Below are 23,544 nucleotides of genomic sequence, written 5' to 3' on the forward strand. Positions count from 1 at the left end.
TCTGTTTTTGCTCTACTGCAGAATATTTTTTAATATTTTTATCTGCTATAAAAAGACAGGACAGGAAAACCTTGTTTTTCTGTGTTTTATCCTCAGTTACTTTGACTCAAAGGCATCTGCTGTGATGCTTACACCTCTGATGAAGCTCACAAGTGTCAGCTTTCTTCTTCAGCTTTCTTCTTATAGATATGGAAATATGGATATGTACTAATAAATGATCAGAATTATAATAATTATGAATGTCTGAGGCAAAATTTCCCTGATTTGAATCGAATTCAATCGAATCGTGGATCGAATTGAATCGAGACCTTGTGAATCGGAATCGAATCAATTCTAGAAATCAGTGACGATACCCAGTCCTGGAATATTTAGCTCGCCCTGGTTATAGTTCTGATGATGTTGATGGTGTTGGTCTGTCATTTTGCTCCGGCCTCTGTGCTTGTGGAGGAGATTGATCCAGTTCCAGTTTTACCTGCTATTAACACACTGAGACATTTAATATCATTTTTTATCCCTGTCTGTTAACACTTTCTCTCCCTGATTTTTGCTCGTCAAAAGTAAAGAGTCTGCATTGAATGACTTGCCGGAGTATACCAATTTAAAAGATCAGAAAGATATATAGGAGCTAGTGGAATGCTGTGGAATGCTGAGGAATGCTGTCATGTAGTCTATAAAACAGTTTTGTTGTGGGATCATTGTCATGCTGCAAGACCCGGACACATTTCATCTTCAATGCCCTCTCACAATACATGGCCCCATTTATTCTTTCCTTTACATGGATCAGTCGTCCTGGTCCCTTTGCAGAAAGGACAGCCCCAAAGCATGATGTTTCCATCCCCATGCTTCACAGTAGGTATGATGTTCTTTGGATGCAACTCAGCATTCTTTTTCCTCCAAACATGGCAAGTAGAGTTTTTACCAAACAGTTCTATTTTGGTTTCAACCGACCATATAAAATTCTCCCAATCTTCTTCTGAATCATCCAAATGCTCTCTAGCAAACTTTAGAGAGGCCTGGGCATGTGCTGTCTTAATCAGGGGGACACATCTGGCACTGTAGGATTTGAGTCCCTGGCGGCGTAATGTGTTAATGATGGTAGTCTTTGTTGCTTTGGTCACAGAGCTATGCAGGTCATTAACTAGGTCCCCCCATTTGGGATTTTCGCTCACCGTTCTTGTGATTATTTTGAACCCACGGGGTGAGATCTTGCATGGAGCCCCAGATCGAGGGAGATTATCAGTGGTCTTTTATGTCTTCCATTTTTGAATAATTGCTCCCAGACCAAGCTGGTTACCTATTGCAGATTAAGTGTTCCCAGCCTGATGCAGGTCTACAATTTGTGTTTATGGTGTCCTTTAACAGCTCTTTGGTCTTGGCCATAGTGGAGTTTGGAGTGTGACTGTTATACCGATAATGAGTTCAAACAGGTGCCATTAATACAGGCAATGAGTGGAGGACAGAGGAGCCACAGGTCTCTGAGAGCCAGAAATCTTGCTTGTTTGTAGTTGACCAGATATTTATATTCCACCATAATTTGCTAATAAATTCTTTAAAAATCAGACAATATGATTCATCTTTTTAAGTGGGAGGACTTGCACAATTGGTGGCTGACTAAATACTTTTTTGGCCCACTGTAGTTTCATCATCTGAAGAGCATAACATCAATATTACATTTAAATCCAGCTAATAAAGTATACTATATATTAACTATACCTGACATTGCTATGAATAATTTTTTTTGCAGGTTCATATTTAGAAATGTGACAGTTTGATGCATTCTTAGTGTGTTATTTATTTTGTAGTGATGAATCACACAATTGTTGATCCGTTTTCATGAGCTTCCTGTTCCAACCCCCAAAAGCTTCAAAAGCCACAACTTGTGGTGACTCTTGTTCTTGCACAACTTTCTCCTCTCCACATTGCAGCTGAGCTGAGAACAGTTTGAGTGATGGATCCTCAAGATTACCCGACTGAAGCCGTGCCATTGCAGGGCGTGAGTTATGGTGAACTCCCTATTCAGCCTACAGTGATCCAGCAGACTGCTGTGAACATCAACACAGATCAACCAGTCATCATTGAGTACCCGCAAGACCATATCATGTGGTCAATCTGCTGCTTTGTCTACGCAAATCCTTTTTGCCTTGGACTTGTAGCTCTCCTTTATTCCATCAAGGTGAGTTTATTGTAACAAATTTTAATTTCTTAGAAATGACATCATTTATGTGCTTGCTTTAATGTGCTAAATGTAATAAAATATGATAAAAGATTACAGCTACACAAAAGGAGTTCAATTAAATGAAAGAAAAGTGTGTGTGTGTGTGTGTGTGTGTGTGTGTGTGTGTGTGTGTGTGTGTGTCGTGGTGGTGGGGGGGATCGAAATAAAATGTAATACAACATTATGTAAAAAAATCGATATGGTACAGGACAGAGCTCAGTAAGATAAAATCTTAAAGTGAGAATAAATTAAAAATAATCAAACAAATGACTGACCAGAAGTAGCAACACAGGAAATGTCAGAAATTAAAGTTTTTAAAGTGTATAAAATGTTTTCATCGTTCCAGGCCAGAGACAGGAAGGTGGTTGGAGATGTGGATGGTGCACGAAGTTATGGCTCCACTGCTCGCTGTCTCAACATTATCGCCACAATCATAGTTGCCACTGGGTTCCTGGCTTTCATAATTGGGATGGCTGTTCTCACTACTTTTATACTTTCCCCTCGCCATTAAGGGTACAACCATCATTAATTGCTTTGTAAGTAATTTAGTCTCCTCCTGCTGTGGTTAGGTCACATTTGTTTTCCTGCTTAAAATAAATTCTGCAACCTTCTATAACTTTTTAATTGCATCATCTGAGGAAAAAAAAGCCATTTTACAAAAGTCTTAAATGGAAGTCTTCTCCATTTCTTTACTGACAAGTTTTGTTTTCAGACTTTGTTAGTTGATGCAGAAATCTTGTTAACAAATCGTTAAGAATTAAAAAGCTTCACATTTCAATAAATGGCTCTCTATTTTACTGTGCTTTACACATTTTTGACTAATTATAATTATGTCACCCCAACCGGTGACATAGTTTTTTGATACCATGAGTGGGGAAAAGGGCAGAGTGGTGTTTTCCTTCTCTGAAAATAGATAAACTGACAATGTTTCACTCATGTAAATACTACAGCAGTTACAAATTTAGTTGGATCAGATTTTCAAACCAAGAAATGTCCATGGGCCAAACATTTGAGGCAGCCTGTAAGCAACAGGTAACAATACATTTCAAACCAATATAAAGGAACTAATGAAAGAAGTATTATTTATTCATTGTTTCACTTTTAAAGTTGATCACATCTGAAAGTATGCACAAGAATAGTTGCATTTAAATAACAAATGAATTGTAAACGAACAGAATCTGAAGTAGTAATAGTTTTTTTTTTATTTAAAAACCAATCAATTTTGCTCATATTGGACATCTGAATGTGCACAACATTAATGATTAAATCATATCAAAGCCATCACTGCAGAAACTCATTACATTATAATAATGGATTGCATTTATATAGCGCTTTTCTAGGCACCCAAAGCACTTTACAATTCCACTATTCATTCACTCACTGGTGGAGGCAAGCTACAGTTGTAGCCACAGCTGCCCTGGGGCAGACTGACAGAAGCGAGGCTGCCATATCACGCCATCGGCCCCTCTGGCCAACACCAGCAGGCGGTAGGGTAAAGTGACCTGCCCAAGGACACAACGACCAGGACAGCGAGAGCAGGGGGATCGAACCGGCAACTTTCCGGTTACAGATGAGGTTCCCAATCCCCCCAATCCCACTTTGTCTATGGCGACATCCTGAATAATATCCAGAAGTCTCTCTAACAAAAATCAGAGATAAGGCGCACTATCGTTATTTTCTCAAAAATCGATAGTGCATCTTAGAATTATACACACAAATATAACAATTACAGCTTCACCCTGATGGAACATAATTTCAATTTTAAGTCAGGCATGGCTTGTTACTCATCCAGTAATATTCAGTTTTATTTACACAGCGTCAAACCACAACAACATTCACCTCAAGACTGTTGTAGCCTACATATATGTTGATATGTAGTTACCCTGTTGACATTAGTGTGAGAAGTTATTTATTCATTTTTTGTTCTGTGCATTGAATGGGAGCTGATTTTTATTGAGTTCATGTGTGAAAAGCCTGAGTCACATTTGTATGTTGATCCAAACACACTGAGCATTAATGCCACTTTGATAAGGGGAATGATGTATGTTAACCTCAGTCCTAAACTTTGCAGCTCCTGTGCTGTGGCTACAGAAGACAGCATATCAGCAAGTTTGAGTAGGTTGTGAATGTCGTCTCCTTCACCTTCATGGGCAGAGGAAGTCCACCTCAAGTCCACTAAGCATTCTCTTTTCAGATGTTTGAATATATCACTCAGAAAGTAGACACTGACTGTAGAGCTGCATTTGTTGGGGGGGGGATTTGCCTGCTGTTGAGCAGGAACATTGTGATCTCCTCTTTAAGATCACAAAAACCCTGAAGAGTGCAACCCTTATGTGGACTGTTGTGTAATGTGGAGTAAAGAGAGACTGATGTCCCCCTGACTGCCCCTTGCTATCGCAGCTGAGGGAATAAAAGGACTTGAAAATCAGCCTTGTGTTAATAATGTGTTGAAAGTGGTCAGCGTGCAAAAGCAGAGCTTTTACCTATCTGGTAGTGAGGATTAGATATAAGTCTGATAAATATGTTAGCAGGGATTTAGTCTGAGTAGTGAAAATTTCTGTGCAATCTATTCTAGTTTTTGTGTGTAGACATGATCCACTACTGACCTGTTTAGTCATGTCTGAGTTTGAGAAGATACGAACTGTGTTGCCACCCCATGATTATACTTTTGAGCAAGAAAACTAGTGTTAAATGTTGTAAGAGTTAAACACAGAATTATAATTCATATGACATTTTTGCTGATAGTTAATTATGCTCATACTGATCAGAACATAATCAGTAAATAGAAAGATATTTGAGTTTGGCTAAAATAATTGTGATATCGTGCAATAGGGAATCATGGAGACTATGTCGACCTCACAGTCACTCCTTTATTTACACCACTGGGGCATGCACAACAAAAACTGACGCTGCTCTCCAAAAACCGTTGCCCCCTGGTGGACAAAAACCTGTACACCCCCGTTACATCATAACAGTAACAAATAAGAATAAATATTAAAAAAATGTTTAAGACAACTACTGAACAAATGTGTACTTACAGCAATGTATGGTGAACCCACTGGGATCTGTCCATCTGAACTAATGACTGTAGAAAACATGGATGACCTAAAAGCTCCCCAAAAATGAAGCCAAAGCATCTGTATTACCCTCTTGTCTGGCTGCCTATAGCTCATAAACGTAATCCGTTAAAGTTTTCCCAAAGATGCTTTCTGTCATTATTAGCAGTGCTCATGATTTGCACTCAATGGGTCTCCTTTGCCATAGGTGTGTCTCTAATTATGACTATTATGATTATTCTTTATTCAGGGTAAATTGTTCACTGAAGTCAGTGCTCTAGTTCAGATATTTGCTCTGCTTTTCTGACAGAACATGTTTAGACCTGCAGCTGAACATGAAATGGTTTAAATCAGAAACTGAGAAAAGTCAAAGGGTTTTTCAGACACTAACTAACGTTACTGTTACTTTGCATTTATTATGAATGTTAGATCATAAGAGCAATAGGTTGGACTCTAACCTCCTATTAAATATGTGCATACAGCAGCATGCTTTGGTCTCTCTCCACATCTGCAAGTAGAGAGAGACACCAAATTAAAAAAGAAGCTTCCACTTCAATAATGTGTCATCAATTATTAATGGCAGATTACTATCATAGCTGATGGTTGATGGTGATGGGAAGTGGGTCCTCAGTGGATCAGGATTGGTCAAGTGTATTCCATGGATTCTTGATTGGATTTTGATCTTGGAGCTTTGGAGGCTCTATCACGTGATGCATACTGCTCCGACGTGCTACGGTTATGAGCCGAGTTACGCCATGTCGCAAGTTTTGTGAGGTGCTTTTTTGATATTTAATGGATCGGATTACATTTTTTATTTCTCGCCGATATCCGATCCAGTAATTTACGTCAGTATCGGACCGGTCCATCTCTACTTACTTCCACATAAAACTGGGGACCCAGCACAACGCTGTTGAGATAATTTAAAACTTTTTAATCCAGTACAATTGTCAAGTTTTAAACACACATTCCATTGACTCCCTGATGAGATAAGAGATAATGTACTGCTTGTAGTAAAAGAGGCGTCATATATTGACAAAGAACCAGAAGGAACCTGAATGGAGGTGTGGTCCTGCAACTGAAATCCAAAGAAATAATCTGTGGAGAGAAGTGATGCTGGGTTTAACACAGTACATCTTTTTCCTGTGCTGTTTGAGTCATGAACCGAGGTTCTCACAAATACTGGAGCCAAAAGCAGACTCAACACAAATTCAGCAGCAAACTATAGCAGAATTAACATGAGCCAAAGACTAAAGCAGATACAGACCATAGGCGAGCCTAGTTACCACTAAGAGTGACTGAATGGACTGGCGTGTAGCAGCAGACCGCGCTGACTGAAGTAGTACTCCTGTGATTGCCTGTGATGGCTGAGGGCGTAGCTGAAGAGCCATCCAGAAACACTCTCCTACACGACTGCTCCTACGGACATGACAGTTTTGCATTTTTCAATAATACATAACACACCCTCCAGATCTCCAGCAACCTTCCAGTGTCTTCAATAGTAACGTGGTGCTGAAAACACTGTGTTATACTTTTTAGAGAGATGTTGCATGGAGAATTCTATGCTCTTATCTACGGTCAAGTCTTTTGCTACCTAGACACATATTGTCACCAGCTGAATGAAGGGATGCTGCTGTCTCCCTCAAGTTCTTCTACCTACATGTGTGTCTCAGGTGGGTTGTTCCTTACAAAGTCCTCCTGGAGGCCTGCCCTCCTGTTTGCTGAAAATGTGAGCGTCATGTCATACATCAGCAATTATTTAATTATAATCTTTAAGAAGTCCAGCACTACTCAGAACATAACTAATGCAAACAGAAACCTTGAATTCCCTCCCACCATTTGTACACTGGCATCCTCGAAAGAGTGACCTTTGTCCTGTAGATGCAGATGGACTGCCGATGTTGTGCCATACGTTTGTGAAGTGGCTGTTTGGTCTCTCCAATGTAGAGGTCTGGGTAGTCCTCGCTGCACTGTACAGCATAGACTACATTGTTAAGTTCGTGTTTAGGAGTTTTGTCATTGGGATGAACCAGTTTCTGTCTGAGTGTGTTGCTTGGTCTGAAGTATACTGGGATGTCTTGCTTGGAGAAGACTCTCCTGAGTTTTTCTGATACACCGGCTACATAGGGGATGACAATGTTGTTGCGTTTGTCTTTCTTATCCTCACTAGTTGGTGTCTGATCTTCTTTTCTGTGCATCTTTGCTGACTTGATGAAAGCCCAATTAGGATAACCGCATGTTTTAAGCGCTTCTTTTACATGTGTGTGTTCCTTCTTTTCCCTTTAGGCTTCTTTTTCCCTTCAGGCTTTGAGGAAACACTTTGGCTTGCATGCAAATATTTCCTCATGTTTTGCATCTGTTGTGCAAAGTTGACGATTTAAGCAAATTTTGTAACAGCAGGAAAGAAAGTGCAAGTACATAAAAATAATAATATTTGAATCCAGTCAATAAAGGTTATTTCTCAAACTATAACTGGCAGTGCTATTAATGTAAAAGGTTTTGTGACTGGCACCGCTTACTTTGCAGGTTCATATTTAGATGTGACAGTTTGATTTGCATTCTTTATATCTTACTTTATTTTGTAGTGATGAATCTTGTAGTTCAAGTTTTCCTGGGCTTCCTGCCCCAACCCCCCCCCCCCCGCCCCCTCCAAAAAAAGCTTTAAAAGGCACAACTTATGGCGACTCTCTTGTTCTTGTTCACACCTTTATCCTCTCCACATTGCAGCTGAGCTGAGAACGGTTTCAGTGATGCATCCTCAAGGCTACCCGATTGAAGCCGTGCAAATGCAGGGCATGGGTTATGGTGGACTCCCCGGTCAGCCTGGAGTGGTCCAGCACACTGCTGTGAACATCACTGCAGGGCAACAAGTCATCACCGAGTCCCCCAAAGACCATATCATCTGGTCGCTCTTTTCCTTTGTCTACGCAAACCCTTTTTGCCTTGGACTTGCAGCTCTCATTTATTCCATCAAGGTGAGTTTATTGTGACACATTTTACTTTGTTAGAAACCACATCTTTTATGTGCTTGCTCTATGTGATAAAAGAAGATACAGTTATCCAAAATTTGGGGAAATTGATGTGTTACAGAAGCAAGAACCTTAAAGACAACCTGGAATAAAAAAATATATAAACAAAAACAAATCTGTGTATATATATATATATATCTGTATATATATATATATATATATATATATATATATATATATAGAGAGAGAGAGAGAGAGAGAGAGAGAGAGAGAGAGAGAGAGAGAGTATAAGGAAATTATGTATACAAAGTAAAAACAAAATATAATAGAACATTACGTAAAAAATGAATATGATACAGGAAAGAGCTCAGTATGATGAAATCTTAAAATAAAGTGGAAAAAACATGCAATAAAAAACAACAAAAGGAAATTAATATTCTGTCTTCATGAAATTAACCACCTGAATTTAATTAAGCAATAAATCAAACAATTGTCTTACCAAAAGTAATAAAAACAACACAGAAGACATCAGATGACATTAAAATGTCTGAGTGTAAGGGTGTAGGGGCAGTGCAATGAAGTGGCTTTACTGAGACAGTACAGGACTAAATCAACTATAAACACAGAACAGCTGATTCACTGTAACGTCAAACAATACAAGCTGCCTTCATTTGCATTTTGTAAAATTACAAAAATCAGTGCTTGGAAAGAAGATATTTTCCAGAACTATTAGAGGATTATGTTTGATATCTGACATTCTGAGTCTCTCTGGAATTGAACATGTGTTGGACTCCAGTTTTTAAAGTGTATAAAATACTTTCCTCCTTCCAGGCCAGAGACAGGAAGATGGTTGGAGATGTGGATGGTGCACGACATTATGGCTCCACTGCTCGCTGTCTCAACATTACTGCCACAGTCATAGCTGTCACTGGGTTCCTGATTTCCATTATTACATTAAGTGTTATTGCAGCTCAAGCAACTTCCCATTACAGTTACAGTTACAATCGATATTAATTACTTTATAATCATTTTAGAGTCTCCTCCTGCTGTGATGAGGTCACATTTGTGTTTTCCTGCTTAAAATAAATTTTGCAACCTTCTAGAACTTTTTAATTGCACCATCTGGAAAAGAAGACATTTGACAGAAATCTTAAATGGAAGTCTTCTCTATTTCTTTACTGACAAGACTTTGTTACTTGATACTGATATCTGAAAAGCTTCATATTTCAATAAAGGTCCCTCTATATTACTGTTTTACATCTTTTCTTTTTGTCTTTTTTTCCCAACAAATTTTATATACCAAGAGTGGGCAAAGAGACAAAGTTGTGTGTATTCTGACAGTGTTTCATTCATGTGCAGCTACGAAGTGTCCTTGGGCCAGACATTTGAAGCAGCCGGTAAGCAACAGGTAATGATAAACTTCAAACCAATATGAGAAAAGTAATATTTACTCATTGTTTCGGTTTTAAAGTTGATCACATCTGAATCATGCACAAGAATAAGTGCATAAACAAGAAATGAGTTATAAACAAACAGAATATGAAGTAGTAGTAAAAAAAAATAGTAGAAAAGAAATTGTTTTGCTCACATCCGATGACAAAGTCCACAATATTAATGATTCAGTCATATCAAAGTCATCGGTGCATAAATTTGTTTTGCATGGTTTGTTACACATCCAGTAATATGTTGAACTAGGACACACTTACCCTGTTGACATTAGTGGAAGAAGTTATTTATACATTTTTTGTTGTGTGCATTGAATGAGAGCTGATTTTATTGAGTATGTGTGAAAAGCCTTAGTCACATATGTATATTGATCCAAACACACTGAGCACGACTGCCACTTTGATAACATCAGTCTCAAATTTTGCAGCTCCTGGTCCGTGACTACAGATGACAGCATGTCAGCAAGTTTGAGTGCTTGTGAACTTGGTGTCCTTCACCTTCATGGTCTGAGCAAATCCACCTCATTGACCACAAACAATCTCTTTTCAGATGTTTGAATATCGTTTAGAAAATAGACATTGACTGTGGAGCTGTTGTTCAGTATTTCTTCTTTTTTTTACCTGCTGTTGAGCAGGAACATTGTGATCTCCTCTCTGAGATCACAAAAACACTCAAACGCTCCACCTTTGTCCTGTAACATGGAGTAAAGAGAGATAGAAGTCCTGGTGGCTGCGCCTTGCATCACAGCTGAGGGAATAAAAGGACTTGACACCCAGCCTTATGTGTAAAAATGTGTTGAAAATGGTCAGAGTGCTAAAACAGAGATTTACCCTATCTGCTAGTAAGGATTAGATATACATCTGATAAATATGTTAGAGAGTAGTGAAAATTCAGTCTATTCTAGTTTTTGTGTGTAGACATGATCCACTATTGACCTTTTAATTCCTGTCTGAGTTTGAGAAGATAAGAACTGTATTGCCAACCCATGATTGTACTTTTGAGAAAGAAAATAGTGTTAAATGTTGTAAGACTTAAACACAGAATTATGATTCATATGGGATTTTTTTCCTGTCCTGTTCCACACTGTAGGAATCTGAATTATTGCCTGAAGGCCAAGAAAGAAATGCCCAACAGATTTAATTTTCCAACTTGCCATAATGAATCCACTTGATTTATCTTTATTATTTAATTTAATTTAATTTAATTTAATTTAATTTAATTTAATTTAATTTAATTTAATTTAATTTAATTTAATTTAATTTAATTTTAAACTTCTAAGTTATTACATACGAAACAGATATGACTGGGGGATAGGAAAGGGAAAGATGTAGACAAGAGATGTTTAAGAAAAGGAGAAGGAAAGAAAAACAAAGGGGAAGACGGACAATGAGAAAAGGCACTAAAAAATCCGCTGGATCCCCTGCTGGAAGAAAAAAAATAAAATAAAACAAGCAAAAAGAGAATAACACAGTAGGAAGACCACAGCAAGAACCTAGATAAATATAAGTAACAGTAAATAATAAATATTGAATGTTACTGAGCAGCACGTAAGACCGACAGTGCACGGTATGCTTTGAGGCAGCAGCCAAGGAAGATATAGTGTGTCTTTGAACACTTGTGTGTTTACCAGTGTGCTTGAGCGGTGGTCCATGGTGGTCCATGTCAAAATTACTTCGAGTGTTGGGAAGGTTACTTTTAAAATGTATTCCACTACAGAATACAAAATACATGCCCCAAAATGTAGTTTGCCACGTATTCCGTTAAGTTACTCAATGTGAGTAACATGTTCTGAATGCTTTGGATTACTCAGTATATTGTCATGGTGTTGACAACTACATGAATTTAGCAATCACATCCTGCAAATTCTTGTTTGTTTTTCTTCACCAATTGGCTGTTAAGCCCAAATCTCCCTGAATAGACAATATATTTACTGTAGAGGAGCAAGGACTTATGCTAACATAAGTTAACATATGATGTTAACATAAGATAAGATGTTAGCTTGGTGGTGAGTAGCCTTCAGTAATAGTAATAAATCACACAGCAATAGTACATAGAAGATACTGAAGTGGGAGGTAGCTACCACAACTAAAACAAACGGTAAATGGACTGACTCTTATCTAGCGCTTTTCTACTCTCAATATGCAACATGCCACTTTCCCCCAATCACTTTCTCTAAAGTGAGTGCTACATTCATACACATACACAATCCGATGGATGCATCGGAGAGCAACTTGGGGTTGGTATCTTGCCCAAGGATACTTGACATGCTAACCTTCAGTTGGTGGATTAGTAGGTTACCTGCTCTACCTCCTGAGCTACAGCCACCCCACAAGCCACAAGGGAGTTGGAGTAGACTAATGTTAGTTTTTGTAAAAGAACTTACTTCCAGATGTTTCTTTAGGTTGGAGGTGGAGTCTTTTGACGCTGAGAGCAGCTTGGTTGCTGGCAAACAGAGTTTGCATTGAACGGTCAGATTTCACCCATCCCTTTCTTCTTTAAATGTGAAGTGGTGTTGGAATTTCCAAGTAAGAAATGCATTCCTGCTCGTGGACTGCTGGCTCTGTTGTGCTGGCTCCGGGTCCATTGTGTAACTGAAGCCACCAACATTAACAGGACGCTTACATTAGAGGCTCTTATTATGTGTTTTGTTTGGGTTTTAATGCGTTCAATTACCAAAATTAGAGAGGGGATAGCCGAAACGTGTGAAACAGGAAATGACTGTTGTGTAATCCATTTATTTCAACAAAGTAACTGTATTCTAATAATCACCTATTTAAACAGTAATTATAATGAAATACAGTTACTCATGTTTGTGTATTTTAAATACGTAATGCCGGTGCATATAATCCGTTACTCCAAAAACTGATTAGTTCCACATAAAACTGGGGACCCAGCACAACACTGCTGAGATAATTTAAAACTTTTTAATCCAGTACAATTGTCAAGTTTTAAACACACATTCCATTGACTCCCTGATGAGATAAGAGATAATGTACTGCTTGTAGTAAAAGAGGCGTCATATATTGACAAAGAACCAGAAGGAACCTGAATGGAGGTGTGGTCCTGCAACTGTCTGCTGTCATTAAGTCTGTCATCTGAGAAGAAAGTGCTGTAATACGGTGAAGCGGTACTATGAGGTCTATGAGGGCCCTGATTCTTCAAGCCCTTGTATGTGATGAGCTTTATAGTATGAGTTTGTGATGTGTACTGTTAAAAAACGTCAGTTAAAGTTTTTAACTGTGAATTTGGCTGCAATCCACAGTAGCAAGGTCTCCACGTAAGCAGCAGCGCTGTTGGGTCACTGCAAGGAGGAGGGGTAGAGCCTCAGTATTATTGAACAGAAACATCAAATCTTCTTCACTCTGGTTTAAGAAGTTAGCCGTTGTCTGAGTGGGTGGAGGGCTGAGCTGGTTTAATTGAAAACCATTAAAGAGGCTGATTACAATAGCTCACACACAAGGAGAGGAGGGAGGCTGTGACTGGGCAATGATGGGGAGGGGGTCAAGCTGTTCCAGATCTGACAGCAGGTCTTCACCAGTGTTTCTGACAAAGGTGGTCTCTGTCCGGAGCTGAAGGGGTGCAGCAGGGGAGGATGTGGATGCAAGGAGGTGTAGATGAGAGGCAGGAGGGACCTGATTTCCTTTGCACACAGGTGTGCTTCATCATTCAGTGCAGAAATGCACACATGCATGAACTGTATGTTGGCACTTTGGACATACTTAATTATCTTTCATGGACCAATCAGGATTCTCCTTTTCTGTGACGGCATCTTTCCGCCTGATCAAAATCTTTGGCCTTCAGGTCATTTGACACTGTGGGCAGAAGATCATAAGAACACACTGTCAGCATGTATAAATACACAGCTACACTGCTACGACACATAGCTAGAGGAGAGCTGGTACACATGCACAAACATCAGCATAAAACATGAACAGATGCATAAATATATGCAAACTTGCACACTTACCCTCTTTCCCACGAAAGCAGTTTAAAAAGCTGTAAACTTGAATGAAAGGAGGCAACATTAAAGAGGCTGATTACAATAACTCACACAGACATCTGCAGACAAATGACAGATACCTGCAGATCAGTGAAAAAAAGCAGCAGAGCAAACTTTGGAGTGGAGGTGAGTCAAGCTGCAATACTATCATCTAACCACTAGATGGAGGAAGTAATCAGTGGGAGGAGAACATGCATAAAACTACATTCATACACAGCTTGACTTTGTACTCCTGAGTTACTCTTTTGAATTATGGTTTACTGACATTGATTAAGTTTACTGATCAACAAAGCTTCACAGCACAGTTACACAAAGGTAAAATACAAGGAAGGTGACAGCAGATTGATTTTACATTCAAATAAAACTGTTCTGCTTTGTTTGGCCTGAAGCATCCAACACTTTTAAGCACCTTTATCAATGCAACTCTAATGACACCTGTCCCTTCTGACTCCATACTTTCTACTATTTGTTCCATTTGTTCCCTGACGTCCATCTCACTGACAGAGTTGGTTCATGAAGAATGATAAAGTGATTCTGTCTGTGATCCTGTGGCACACATTCATAGGAGGTTTTGATCCTCTTAGACTGGGACTGACAACTGATCTAACACAGAGCTAAACTACGGACAAGTGTTATGTGGGAACAAGGTGTGACTTTGTTACAGTTGAAAGTCATTCAGTTTTAGAGTGCTTAATAAAATATTTGTTTTATAATGAAATCAAATAGATTCAAAAGTGATGTATTTGTAAACCAACTGAAACAAATTAAAAATATAAAATAATTACCACTCAAAAGTATTAACTGTGTTTATTTACTTGACTTCATTTACCCAGTTCAAAATGAAAGTGACTTTGAACGTGGCACGGTTGTTGGTGCCAGACGGACTGGTCTGAATATTTCACAAACTGCTGAGTTTCACACAAACACCTGTTGAGTTTACCTGGAATGGTCTGAAAAAGAGAAAATATCCACTGAGCAGCAGTTCACAGGAGAATGGCCAGTGTGACTGAGCTGATAGAAAGGCAAATATAACTCATATAACTCAAAAAAACACTTGTTACAAGTATGCAGAAGAGCATCTCTGAATAGACAACAGGTCAAACCTTACAAACTGTAAGTGAGCCTACCATTTGCACAGATTTGCACAAAGGCATGAATCTATCCTGACATTTAACAATGGTTCAGGCTGTTTGTGGTTGATGATATTGTGGATATTCTCTTGGCACACTTGTGGCCCCTTATTACTAACTGAGCATTGTTTAAACACCACAGTCTACCTGAGTATTATACCTAACCATGTCCATCCCTTTATGCCCACAGTGTTCCCATCTAAATGTTAGATGCACAAACTGACAACATTACAATCAGTAAGCAAACTGTGTTGTCTCTCTTAAAGGGCAACAAAGAAGATATGTGGCACACTATTGTTTACATTCATACAGAGCTCCATTGGGAACACTTGTGGGAACAAGTGAAAAAGTGACAAAACCATTAATGTCCGTTGTGCGTGGGAAGAAAACTTCTTTTTACAGCGAAAAAACCCCCTAAACTTCCAAGCAAGCACCAAGTGCGCTACGAGAAACTCGCGGATTCTTCAACTGACCGCTGCGGCACACCTGCACCAGGGTAAACCTCCGCCTACCCCAGTCCTGCTTTACAGGTGAAAATAGAGCAACAGGACCGCTAGTCTTTGATTTTATTTATTTTCTGCTGTGTTTTACTTGCATCTATTTGAAAGATTGAGTGTAAACACAAAAAATATTTCATTTTATGTGCTGGAATGTGCAGAAAATAGGTTTAAATGTTAAACAAATTTCTTCCAGTCAGAGAATGTTGCATATAATTTAATTTTTGCTTGATGCATAAAGTTAAGAATTAATTAAAACTAATAAAACAAGTTTTAAAAAGAGACATTTCCATTTGATTACATTTTGTATGATGGATTATGCAGAAAAAGTAGAATTGGGTTGAAAGATCTATCGCTTTATCACCTATTCAGGTTGTAAATCATGTTTTTAAAAAGTAACTAAGTAACTAAGTAATTAATTACTTTTGAAAATAAGTAATTAGTAAAGTAACGGGATTACTTTTGGGGGGAAGTAATCAGTAATTAGTAACTGATTACTTTTTTCAAGTAACTTGACCAACACTGATAGGGACAACAATGAATACAGAGAACTGACCCGAGGCTTTGTGGACTGATGCCAGCAGAAATACCTCCAGATCAACACTGGAAAAACCAAGGAGTTGGTAGTAGACTTCCGCAGGCACAAACATCCTCCACTGCAGCCACTAAAAATCCAAGGTATGGACATTGAGGCTGTGGATAGCAACAGGTACCTCGGTGTTCATCTGAACAATAAAGTGGACTGGACTCACAACTTAAATGCTCTCTATAGAAAAAGGCAGAGCAGGCTGTACCTGCTGCGGAGGCTCAGATCTTTTGGAGTGAAGGGCCCACTCCTGAAGACCTTCTATGACTCTCTGATGGCCACAGCCAGTTTGGTCTGCTAGGGCAGCAGCATCTCTGCCGGGGACAGGAAGAGACTGAAGAGGCTGATCCGGAGGGCCAGCTCTGTTTTAGGATGCCCTCTGGACCCAGTGAAGGTGGTGAGCAACAGGAGAATGGTTGCTAAGCTGTCATCCCTGTTTGTCAACATTTCCCACCCCATGCAGGAGACTCTGACAGTACTTAACAGCTCCTTCAGTGGCAGGCTGCGGCACCCATGATGTGGAACGGAGGGACTCAGGTCCTTTTATCTGCTGTCAGACTCTACAACAAAGACTTCGCAGTTGACCACACATGCACAGACAGGCACAGACACACACATTCACGCATGTGCAATACCACTAAGTGTAATTTTTGTGATAACATAGTATTCTAATGTATATAGTATTTTATTCTATTTTATACAGTATGTCATTGTTTTTATCTTATTCTATTCCAGTGTTTTTCCTCATTTTTGCTGTGGTAATTTTGCACAATGCACTTTCTGCTGTAGTGGTTTGTTTTTAAGCCCATTTTCCATGGTATTATGAACATAGTCCACTCGGCTGACTTTTGAGCCAATTTAATAAATATCTAACGAAAATAAATAAATAAATAACAGAAAACTAAAAAAGCTAAACATTGTTATGGTCCTGTGTCTGTGACCCAGTAAGTTGAATTGTTTATTATTTATTTCCCTGATGTTATTGCCGTCTGTGTTTTAGTTTTGGTATTTCTAGGTCCTAGGTCCTAGGTTTTGATCTCTTTGCCCCTCATTTTATTCTGTGCTCCTTCTGTTCTGAGTCTAGTCAGGTCTCTGTGTAAAGACCATGTCTCTGAGTCTGTGTCTTTGCGTGTGTGTTGAATTTCCTGTTTTATTGTGAAGGCCCATATCTTATGTTAGTGTGTCTGGCTTTGCTTCCCCTTGTCTCATCAGCTCTGATTTCTCCCAGCTGTGTTTATCTCCTGTCTCCTATTCCCTGATTACGCCACTGTGTATATAAGCCCTGTGTTTCCTTTTGCTTGTTGCTGGTCCGTCTGTTGTAATGTTGGGTTGTGTTCAGTGGTTGAGAGGAGGCGGTAGAAACCTTAGCAGGAAGAATACACGATCACACTGGTACTGGGAATTCCACAGCGTATCCTTTAATACGCATTCTCTTCATCAACAATACAAGGCCCGGGTGAACGGCTGCTGCTTATCAAACATGACAGACAGTGTTCATACAACCCGTAACGTTGCAAAGGTTTCTGGAGAGGTAAAACATATAAAGTCCGTCTCTCTCTATGTATTCGCGTGCAAGCACGTTGGCTGTGTCCCAATCCAGCAACCGCATGCTCCAGAGTACGCGCAGTTCGCGTACTATGTACAGTGCGTACTAGGAAGTACGAGAAGTGCGGAAGTGAGAGGCTTGTGAAATGGGACGGTCTGGCCTTCGTCGCACTGGTCAGGTTGCCTAGCCTAGCAACCATGATACTAACCGCGAGAAATGTTTCATACAGCATTGTTTGACAGAAATGAAGGAGAAAAAATGTTTTTTTGTTCATTCATTTTTTATGACATCACTTTGATTAGTTGAGTATCTGAGGCTGAGACCACAGGACTGTAAAAACATGATTGTTGGGCTTCATTTCTGTACTGAACAGTCATTTTAAGATTAGTTAGTAAATAACAATTAGCTAATGTTGTTCATGAGACTAAAGTCATCTCACTTTGGTAATGTAAATATAATATGGCCAATATTATATGTATTGTTATTATGACATATTACAGCAGTGAGCTTGAACTCTGTGTCAAAGATTCAAGTTGCATTTATTTATATTTCCTATCACCTTAAATCTGCACTCAAAGACAAGCATCTTTGACAATGTATATACAGATGTATTATATATGAGACAAATAGTGTTCGTTAAATACGTTGGTATTACTAAATTTGGCTCAATGCTTACATATATGTGTAAAAAGGAAATGTATGAGCTGTGATAACTGTTTCTGATAGAATGAAGAGTAGACTGATATATTAAATATTCCTTTATTGGGTGAGAAAATCATAACATGTCATAACTGCTTTAAGTCATACAGAATAGATATCAGAGCCTTAAACAGGCTGACTTCTGCTAAATGGGTCAAACTGGGCAGAAAGTATACAAACACATAACATCCTTATAGAATATGATGTAACACTATAGATCAACTTACCTCAGAATATATACAGCATATAAACAATTACAGCAATATGATGCAACAAACACAGCAGTGCTACTAATCCAAAATACTCAAAGCTTCATAGAACTGAAACAAACATTTATTTTTAGCTCCATTCTGCTGCTGATACATACTTTAGGTTTCTGAATATTAAACTTGTTGCTGCCTTTCATAGTGTGTAACTTGAAGGCCCTGAGTACTTTCTCCCACACTGAAAACACTGGAATGATCACATTATTTGAACATTACCTAATAAGACTGATTCAGGACAGACAATTAGTTATGTTAAACATTTCCTAGCAGTCCTTCACAAACAGGGAACAGTCTGTCTATTCTCTCCATCTGTCAGCTGCTGCTGGCTCTTCCTCCTCCTCTTCCTCACACACTGCTGAGTTTGTCCTGGTGGATCATCAGGGGTGCAAAGCCTCACAGATGATGTGCAGTAGTGGGTCCCTCAGTCTGTCCTCACTCTGGACACTTGCAGTTGTCACACATGGAAATCAAATGTGTGATAAGCTGCAGGATTCAAACACAAGTGTAACTTATAAATACATGTTCATACTTTTATTCCACAATCAGAGAGAAAGAAAACCACCGAACAGAGGCAGCAATATAACATAGCAAACATTAACAGTGCAGTGAATCCTGCTTGTACCATGATATTCAGGACTGCAAACCGAGCAGCATCAGTGACTTTTAGCTTGTTGTGTTTGTGGATATATGACTGACTTTAATTATCCACAAAATCATCACATTCTCTGTAAGATTAACAGTGTTGGGAAGGTTACTTTTAAAATGTATTCCACTACAGAATACTGAATACATGTCCCAAAATGTATTCTGTAACGTATTCCGTTACGTTACTCAATGAGAGTAACGTATTCTGAATACTTTGGAATACTTAATATATTATCATGCTGTTTACAACTACATGAATGTCCTATTGCTGTGATTTATTACTGTTACTGAAGGTCCGCGGCTCCGAAACGTAGTAAAGGGACCTCTGGCTAATACGTCGGGTTCGTGTCGGGCTGGTAGCCGAAAACTAGCTTTACTTTGTTGTCTGGGTCAACTTTGCTTGCGGGAGACAGAGAGAGGCGTTGAAAGGCTTCTCCAACGGAACTTATTTTTTCCGGAGGAAAACACGAACACAGTGTACAGTTGAGTCTTAATAGCTTACTTACAGCTGGGCTCGTCAGGCACTCTTCTTGGCTGCTGTGGTTATTATTATATTTACAAGCTTCCAGCTCCCGTTTTTGCTCCGTGACAGCTCGGACTTTTCCTTTCTCTCCCTCCCTCGCTCACAGACACATAACGGGTATGGTAGTCCATTCTCCCTGCAGCACGGACTACACTGCCCATCAGGCTACATGCTTTAGGGCCATGCCTGTAGCATTCTGCCTTTTAGCTTAGCACAACAACAACAACAAAAAAGCGCTCTCTCACCCAGGAAACACGCAGAGAGAGAGCGTCACCCTGTAACCATGGCAACCGTAACGCTGCCGCCTGGAACAACAGAACGTAGCTGTCAAACAAACCCAAACAGTCCTGACCCGCGACAATATGAAACAGGGAAGTACCGCTGTGTATTCCATTTATTTCAACAAAGTAACTGTATTCTGAATACCACCTTTTTAAACGGTAACTGTAACGGAATACAGTTACTCATATTTTGTATTCTGAATACGTAACGGCGGTACATGTATTCCGTTACTCCCCAACACTGAAGATTAATGTCAACTATTGAACGGTGTATATTTTAAAGTAAAGGCTTTAAAACAAAGTTAGTACTAACATCACTAATGTCACATAACTTTGCCGACATGTGGCCAACAGTAATGTTTTAATGTTCTTCATTATTAAACATTCGCACATAAATAAGTGACATGATATTCACTACGTACTTTTGAAAGTTCACTCTTCGGCCGCTCCGCTTCTGCCGTCTGCTGTATTAATTCAATTCAATTCAATTCAATTTTATTTATATAGCGCCAAATCACAACAGAAGTCGCCTCAAGGCGCTTTATATTGTACAGTAGATCGCACAATAATACATACAGAGAAAAACCCAACAATCATATGACCCTCTATGGGCAAGCACTTTGGCGACAGTGGGAAGGAAAAACTCCCTTTTAACAGGAAGAAACCTCCGGCAGAACCAGGCTCAGGGAGGGGCGGAGCCATCTGCTGCGACTGGTTGGGGTGAGAGAAGGAAAACAGGATGAAAGACATGCTGTGGAAGAGAGACAGAGATTAATAACAGATATGATTCGATGCAGAGAGGTCTATTAACACATAGTGAGTGAGAAAGGTGACTGGAAAGGAAAAACTCAATGCATCATGGGAATCCCCGGCAGCCTACGTCTATTGCAGCATAACTAAGGGAGGATTCAGGGTCACCTGGTCCAGCCCTAACTATATGCTTTAGCAAAAAGGAAAGTTTTAAGCCTAATCTTGAAAGTAGAGATAGTGTCTGTCTCCTGAATCCAAACTGGAAGCTGGTTCCACAGAAGAGGGGCCTGAAAACTGAAGGCTCTCCCTCCCATTCTACTTTTAAATACTCTAGGAACAGCAAGTAGGCCTGCAGAGCGAGAGCGAAGTGCTCTAATAGGGTGATATGGTATTACAAGGTCATTAAGATAAGATGGGGCCTGATTATTTAAGACCTTGTATGTGAGGAGCAGGATTTTGAATTAAATTCTGGATTTAACAGGAAGCCAATGAAGGGAAACCAAAACAGGAGAAATATGCTCTCTCTTTCTAGTCCCTGTCAGGACTCTTGCTGCAGCATTTTGGATTAACTGAAGGCTTTTCAGCGAGTTTTTAGGACATCCTGATAATAAAGAATTACAGTAGTCCAGCCTGGAAGTAATAAATGCATGAACTAGTTTTTCAGCATCACTCTGAGACAGGATATTTCTAATTTTAGAGATGTTGCGCAAACGGAAGAAAGCAGTCTTACATATTTGTTTAATAACATGTCCTGGTCAAAAATGACTCCAAGGTTCATCACAGCATTACTGGAGGCCAAGGTAATGCCATCCAGAGTAAGAATCTGGTTAGATACCATATTTCTAAGATTTTCAGGGCCGAGTACAATAACCTCAGTTTTATCTGAATTAAGAAGCAGAAAGTTAGCGGCCATCCAGGTCTTTATGTCTTTAAGACATTCCTGCAGTTTAACTAATTGGTGTGTGTTACCTGGCTTCATGGATAGACAGAGCTGCGTGTCATCTGCATAGCAGTGAAAATTTATGCTATGTCTTCTAATGATGCTGCCTAAGGGAAGCATGTATAATGTAAATAGAACTGGTCCTAGCACTGAACCCTGTGGAACACCATAATTGACCTTAGTGTGTGAAGAGGACTCTCCATTTACATGTACAAATTGGAGTCTATTAGATAGATATGATACAAACCACTGCAGTACAGTACCTTTAATACCTACAGCATGTTCTAATCGCTCTAATAGGATATTATGGTCAACAGTATCGAACGCTGCACTGAGGTCTAGCAGGACAAGCACAGAGATGAGTCCACTGTCAGAGGCCATAAGAAGATCATTTGTAACCTTCACTAAAGCTGTTTCTGTGCTGTGATGAGCTCTGAAACCTGACTGAAACTCTTCAAAGAAGCCATTCCTCTGCAGATGATCAGTTAGCTGTTTGACAACTACTCTTTCAAGGATTTTTGATATGAAAGGAAGGTTGGAGATTGGCCTATAATTAGCTAAGGCAGCTGGGTCTAGAGATGGCTTTTTAAGTAAAGGTTTAACTACAGCCACCTTGAAGGCCTGTGGTACATAGCCGATTATTAGAGATAGGTTGATCATAAGATTGAAGCATTAATTAATGGCAGGACTTCTTTGAGCAGTTTTGTAGGAATGGGGTCTAAAAGACACGTTGATGGTTTGGAGGAATTAATTATTGAAGTTAACTCAGAAAGATCAATTGGAGAAAAAGAGTCTAACTTAACATCGATGGTACTAAAAGTAGCTGTAGATAATATTACATCTGTGAGATGATTATTGGTAATTTTTTTTCTAATGATAAAAATTTTATTTGTGAAGAAGTTCATGAAGTCATTACTAGTTAACGTTAAAGGGATGGTTGGCTCAGTAGAGCTCTGACTTTTTGTCAGCCTGGCTACAGTGCTGAAGAGAAACCTGGGGTTGTTCTTATTTTCTTCAATCAGTGACGAATAGTAAGATGTTCTGGTTTTGCGGAGGGCTTTCTTATAAATCAGCAAACTATTTCTCCAGGCTAAATGATGATCCTCTAAATTTGTGACACGCCATTTCCTCTCCAGCTTACGAGTTATCTGCTTTAGGCTACGTGTTTGAGAATTATACCACGGAGTCAGGCACTTTGGATTTGAGGCTTTAGTTTTCACAGGAGCTACAGTATCCAGAGTCATATGTAGTGAGGAGGTAAAATTATTAACAAGATAATCGACCTCTGTTGGAGTAGTGTTCAGATAGCTGCTCTGCTCTGTGTTGGTACAGGGCATTGAAGATGATAACAGTGGGTGGATTATATTCTTAAACTTAGTTACAGCACTTTCAGAAAGACATCTACTTTGATAAAGTCTACTCTCCACTGCTGTGTAATCAATTATTGTAAATGTAAATGTTATCAGGAAATGATCAGACAGCAGAGGGTTTTCAGGAAACACTGTTAAATGTTCAGTTTCTATGCCATATGTTAAAACAAGATCTAGAGTGTGATTAAAGTGGTGGGTGGGTTCTTTTACATTTTGAGAGAAGCCAACTGAGTCTAATAACAGATTAAATGCGATGTTGAGGCTGTCATTTTTAGCATCTACATGGATGTTAAAATCACCCACAATAATTATTTTATCTGAGCTGAGCACTAAATCAGATAAAAAGTCTGAGAAATCAGAGAGAAACTCTGTGTAAGGCCCAGGTGGACGATAGATGATAACAAGTAAGACTGGTTTCTGAGTTTTACAGCTGGGGTGGACGAGGCTAAGCATCAGGCTTTCAAATGAATTAAAAGTCTGTCTTGGTCTTTCGTTAATTAATAGGCTGGTGTGAAATATTGCTGCCACACCGCCCCCTCGGCCTGTGCTTCGAGGTTTCTGGTAGTTAGAATGACTCGGGGGTGTTGATTCATTTAAACTAACATACTCATCCTGCTGCAACCAGGTT

General features: G+C 39.3%; 2 protein-coding genes across 2 annotated transcripts; both read left to right on the forward strand.

Moving 5' to 3' along the window:
- Positions 1-1,410: 1,410 nt before the first annotated feature.
- On the forward strand, positions 1,411-2,990 carry LOC109202928 (dispanin subfamily A member 2b). Its single transcript, XM_019361807.2, has 3 exons — positions 1,411-1,471; positions 1,926-2,173; positions 2,562-2,990. Exons 2-3 carry the CDS (start codon positions 1,949-1,951, stop codon positions 2,724-2,726), a joined length of 390 nt encoding a protein of 129 aa, XP_019217352.1. The 5' UTR covers positions 1,411-1,471; positions 1,926-1,948; the 3' UTR covers positions 2,727-2,990.
- A 2,299-nt stretch (positions 2,991-5,289) lies between these two features.
- Positions 5,290-9,405, forward strand: LOC109202927 (interferon-induced transmembrane protein 3-like). Its single transcript, XM_019361805.2, has 3 exons — positions 5,290-5,479; positions 7,996-8,243; positions 9,069-9,405. The coding sequence occupies exons 1-3, from the start codon at positions 5,338-5,340 to the stop codon at positions 9,249-9,251; spliced, it is 573 nt and encodes a 190-aa protein (XP_019217350.2). The 5' UTR covers positions 5,290-5,337; the 3' UTR covers positions 9,252-9,405.
- The last annotated feature ends 14,139 nt before the right edge of the window (positions 9,406-23,544 follow it).

Source organism: Oreochromis niloticus, linkage group LG7 (genome assembly GCF_001858045.2).
Source record: "Oreochromis niloticus isolate F11D_XX linkage group LG7, O_niloticus_UMD_NMBU, whole genome shotgun sequence".
Lineage (NCBI taxonomy): Eukaryota > Metazoa > Chordata > Actinopteri > Cichliformes > Cichlidae > Oreochromis > Oreochromis niloticus.